The 1,858-nt window shown below is 35.8% G+C and overlaps 1 protein-coding gene across 2 annotated transcripts in view; it reads left to right on the top strand.

Annotated features, from left to right (window-relative positions):
- The window catches only part of gabarapl2 (GABA(A) receptor-associated protein like 2), an 8,581-nt gene extending 6,955 nt beyond the window's left edge, over positions 1-1,626 (top strand). For both annotated transcript variants that reach the window (XM_014033645.1, XM_014033654.1), the window contains one exon: positions 419-1,626. In XM_014033645.1, coding sequence (XP_013889099.1) covers positions 419-533 — 115 coding nt within the window. In that variant the 3' untranslated portion in view covers positions 534-1,626. The remainder of the gene's footprint in view (positions 1-418) is intronic.
- The last annotated feature ends 232 nt before the right edge of the window (positions 1,627-1,858 follow it).

The raw sequence follows: 1,858 nt of genomic DNA, 5'->3' as shown, positions 1-1,858 counted from the left end.
TATGAGAATAAAGTTGTAATATTATCAGAATAAAGTCATAACATTATGAGAATAGTCATAATGAAAATAAAGTTGTATTACTATGAGAATAAAGTGGTACAATTATAAAGTCATCATATTACCAGAATAAAGTTGTAATATTATGAAAAGGCAGTCTTACCACTGCGTTWAAATGAGGAATGTTGAGCATCTAGTGAAGTTATACTTTAGCACCGGTGTTACAAATAAGGAAATACTTTTCACATATCAGCATTAAATTATTAACAGTAGTAGGACTTGTCAATAATTGTGCAAATATCTGTGTCTATTTCAAAGAAAGAAACAGCTTCTTTTGTGGACGAGGTGCTGTCTGGTAGTGCTGAGGAAGATCAGCTCTGTTAAACTGACTGATTACTTCCTGTGTCTCGTTTCTGTTCAGTCTGACGATGGGCCAGCTGTACGACAAGGAAAAGGATGAGGACGGCTTTCTGTACGTGGCCTACAGCGGAGAAAACACCTTCGGATTCAAGGCCTTTTATTCAGCACAGGGTTAAAACTTCAGAGTCTTCCCCCGTCACACACAGATCCGTCCGGGCCCGACACAAACTGGTGCACAGCTCTTTGAACACCGGCCTTTCCATCGTCCTAATGCTTCTACACCTTTCAGTTTTTGATACTGAAAAAAAAAACCCTATGTTTATTGTTATAAAATAACAGAAACAAAACCCTTTTTTTTCTGTCAGGCTCAGATGATTATTAGGGACGAAAGTTGCTTGACCTTAACGGTAGTCTTTTTGTCATCGCTGCTGATCCAATATGGAGAGAAAATCTTAAAACACTGCCGTCAAATCTGATTAACAGTCACAACACGGTACGGGCATGTCAGGCACGATCTCCAACATCTTTAGACAGGAAAGAGGGAAAAATACACACCAGTTCAGGCAGTATGCATCCTGTGTTCTCTTTGGCATTTATCTTTATGTTCAGCCAAAGTTTGTTTTTGTTTGTTTAAAGCATTAAATCTTCAGTAATAAGAAGTGTTATCATGTGGGGAAAGGAGAACTGAAGGTTTCCGTACGCTGTTGAACGCAGCTCAGGGTTAAGAACCGGACTGACTTCATGTACTTTACGTGTTTTTGGAAATTTACATGTTAGCCAGAATCAGACTCGCAGAAAAAAACACAAGCGTTAAAACTTTTACTTGAATTGTGTTGAACTGTGATATTTACGTGCTGTGATCACAAACAAATGACGACCATTTTCCTAAACGTACGAGCTAACGGTTACTTTTTATGGTACGTCATGAATCCTCCATGTTGTGCAATCATCAAATATTTAATTCAGTCATTAAAAGCTTTAAAATTGTTTRTATTTCTGCTTCAAATTATGCAAAGAGTGGAAGAGGTTAATCATTAATCACWTTTTTTGTTGCACTATTAGTAATCAGTGTTTTAACTTCACAGTATTTAATGATACCAACGTCTAAAATCAAATATTTTATTTCAGTTTTTAGAGTTCATTTGGATGTTTTGTTTAGGCATGCTGTAGTCTGTCCTAACGGTGTGTTTATTACATGTAAACATTTTCAGTTGTGTTTGATTTGTATAAAACAAGCTGTATGAATAAAGTTTTATCATGTCAAACCGATGCGCAGTTTTGTTTATGTTTTTGCATTTTTATTTATTTGGGAGTAAAAGCTTGAGATGTTATTTGTTCTGATGATATGGAAACTTAAACATCCTTTATGCTCAGATCATRAAGCAATAAAACTAAATTTATTTTAAAAGAGTCACTTTGCTCTAAGTGCACAAAAACACTCCTTCATGATCAGTCTCTTCCACTGGAGTCAGTGTTTTTGAATAAAATGTTGCCCAAAAAC

This window comes from Austrofundulus limnaeus, unplaced genomic scaffold (genome assembly GCF_001266775.1).
Source record: "Austrofundulus limnaeus strain Quisiro unplaced genomic scaffold, Austrofundulus_limnaeus-1.0 Scaffold7, whole genome shotgun sequence".
NCBI lineage: Eukaryota > Metazoa > Chordata > Actinopteri > Cyprinodontiformes > Rivulidae > Austrofundulus > Austrofundulus limnaeus.
Note: the sequence above shows the minus strand (reverse complement) of the source record. Positions and strands in the feature narration are given on the sequence as shown.